Source organism: Helianthus annuus, chromosome 4, assembly GCF_002127325.2.
Source record: "Helianthus annuus cultivar XRQ/B chromosome 4, HanXRQr2.0-SUNRISE, whole genome shotgun sequence".
Classification (NCBI taxonomy): Eukaryota; Viridiplantae; Streptophyta; class Magnoliopsida; order Asterales; family Asteraceae; genus Helianthus; species Helianthus annuus.
In genome coordinates, this window is record NC_035436.2 from 113,669,209 (window position 1) to 113,671,938 (window position 2,730).

The following is a 2,730-nucleotide window of genomic DNA, read 5'->3' on the forward strand; positions in this document are numbered from 1 at the left end:
ATCGAACCCACGAGACTCTAATGATTACGCTAAGACTCTATTTAGACTAAGACTGACACGACTCAACTAATTTGTTTATTTGATGGGGGGGGGTTTCTAAAAATCCTAAATAAAATATTAAACAAGAATATTAATAAAATACTAAACACGAATGTGGATGAAGACTTTAATCAAAGGCGATGAAGACTACCTAGGCTAGATGCAAGCTTAACTCGGAAAGGACTTCTATTCGATAGTATTGTGGTATGGAACCGGGATCTTTAAATGCTAAACCTATTAAGATACTAACTAAGCCCCTCGATCCTTCTCAAGGTGATTCTTGTGGCACTACCTAGGCTGTTACGATTACCGGTTTTTAGATTTCCTTACAGTCCTCTAACTTCTTGAAAGTGCCTTAATATGACAATCTACCTTACAGCGCGAAAGTCTAAGGCAACTATGGATTTCAACTTGGTTTAATAGACAAGAGAATGTTTAAAGAACTAGACAGATTTCTTACAAAACCTAACCCTAGTTATAAACCAAACTAAGACCTATTAATAACCTCGAGCCTTACATTGGAAAAAGAATGAAGGTTCTCTGGGCGATTAGGGCGACTTGGGCGATCCTATGAAACAATCCTCCTTTCAATCCAACCCTGGTTCTGATCGATCTTGCTTAGCATCTAGGGAGTTCCTGATTACGCTCCTTAGTTTATAATCGATTGAAATCAGATTAGGGTTTATTCGAGATTAGGATTTCTGTCTATTTTGTTCGTACGCAAAGCTTTTTTCGAGTTTAGGGTTCCGGATTTCTTTTCTGATTTCGTTAATCTACTGCTTTCGGTTGTTGAGTTTAGGGTTCCGATTCTTATATCTAGTTTTGGTATGCAAATATTGAACGATTTTCTGCTTGACGGCTGCTAGGGTTTGTCAGGGTTCTTTTATTTTTAGCTGTCATACCTATTCTGTTTGATCAGATTAGGGTTTAATGGATGAACGCAGGAAACTTGGTGGCAAGCCACCACTGTCTTTTAAAGAAATTGCTGATCGAATTCTTGATGTTGATGGGAACACTATACAGCCAAAACGTGGCATCAACATCATCGAGGAACTTATAAAGGTCACGTCTCCGGTTCAGTTGGATAAACTGTTCTCGCCATCATCAGTTGTTGATGGAGTGAATTTGTCGGCCGATCAGGTGAGTATAAAGTTTTCTGGGGCTGCGACTCCTTTGGCTGGTCAGTTGAACACAAGATTTTCTGGGGCTGCTGAACCTTTATCATTTGCTAAAATAGTGAATAACGCTAAGGAGAATGTGAAGGTTTTTTCGGATGATGGAATCTAGCGAGTCTGTTGACGGAGCTGATGTCGTTATTCCGTTGTCTTCGGTTAAACAAGTAACTGGCAGGTATGCCAACACTTTGTATGGATATTTTCTGGGTAAACGTTTGGCTTTTCCTGTGGTGGATTACTTTGCAAAGAATAACTGGGTTAAATATGGTCTCTCTAGACTAATGATGAATGCAAACGGGTTCTTTTTCTTTAAGTTCAAAACAAAGGAAGGGATGGATAAAATGGTAGAGGATGGACCTTGGATGATTAGAAATGTTTCGATAATTTTTAAGGAGTGGTCGGCCTCTATCAAGTTGGAAAAGGAAGATATAAAAGCTATTCCAGTTTGGGTCAAGATGCATGATGTGCCGTTAGCGGCATATACCGAGGATGGTCTTAGTTTGCTTGCTTCTAAGATAGGGGTGCCTAAGATGCTAGATTCGTACACTGCTACGATGTGTGCTGAGTCTTGGGGTCGAAGCAGTTATGCTAGAGCTCTCATTGAAATTCAGGCAGGGGCTGATTTAAAGAGGAGTGTTACTGTTGCAATCCCATCTTTAGATGGTAATGGTCATTCAAAGGTGGAGGTAACAGTTGAATATGATTGGGAGCCTTTAAGGTGCTCATCTTGCTGCGTGTTTGGTCATGAGGATAGCTCGTGCCCAAAGAACCCTCAGGTTGGTTCGAGTGGGGAGTCTGGGAAGAAAATTGATGAGTTTCAGGTTGTGGGGGCCAAGAAGAAGAAAGCTACTAACCAAGAGCTTCATTTGAAAAATCAGAAGCCTAAGTTAGTATATAGACCAGTTGTTAACCCTAAACCTAATTCGTCCTTGAGGAAGCCGATGAACAGTCAAGTATCAACGTCAAATCCTTTTGAGATCCTCAAGGACGATGATGGTGGTCAGGGAGGTAGTATTGTGGGTCGTATGGAGAAGAAGGCCATGCAGACTAATGACAAGCAGGATTCAGATGAGGAGGAGGTCGTTGAAGTCTACAATGAAACTAATGAATTTATGACTTCGGGAACACATCCTTCTTCTTCTATAGCAAGGGCAAGCAATTCCTCCACAAAGGGTTCCAATGGCAATTTCATCTTTGATGATGGAGGATGAGTCGTTTTTCCTTTTGGTTTTTGTGTTCTGGTCTTGTCTACTTAGTTTCATGATGTAATGTAGGCTAGGTCATGGGTTGTCTTAGAGTATTTGGTTTTGTTTTGATTTACATATACGGGGCATGTCCTGTATATGAATTAGTGTGGAACACATCCTCACTACTTGTACTTTATTGGGATTGTTTTTAATAGAATCACCGGGGTAACCCTTTACCCAAAAAAAATAACCTCGAGCCTTACAGCGACAAGATTAGTAGAACACTTGATTTTATTAAATTACCGAATATTACTTCTAAGGTTAATTAC

General features: G+C 40.1%; 1 protein-coding gene across 1 annotated transcript; it reads left to right on the top strand.

The window, feature by feature from the left end:
• The first annotated feature begins 1,498 nt into the window (after positions 1 to 1,498).
• On the top strand, positions 1,499 to 2,425 carry LOC110883103. The gene has a single exon (XM_022130949.1). It carries the CDS (start codon positions 1,499 to 1,501, stop codon positions 2,423 to 2,425), a length of 927 nt encoding a protein of 308 aa, XP_021986641.1.
• Positions 2,426 to 2,730: the final 305 nt, after the last annotated feature.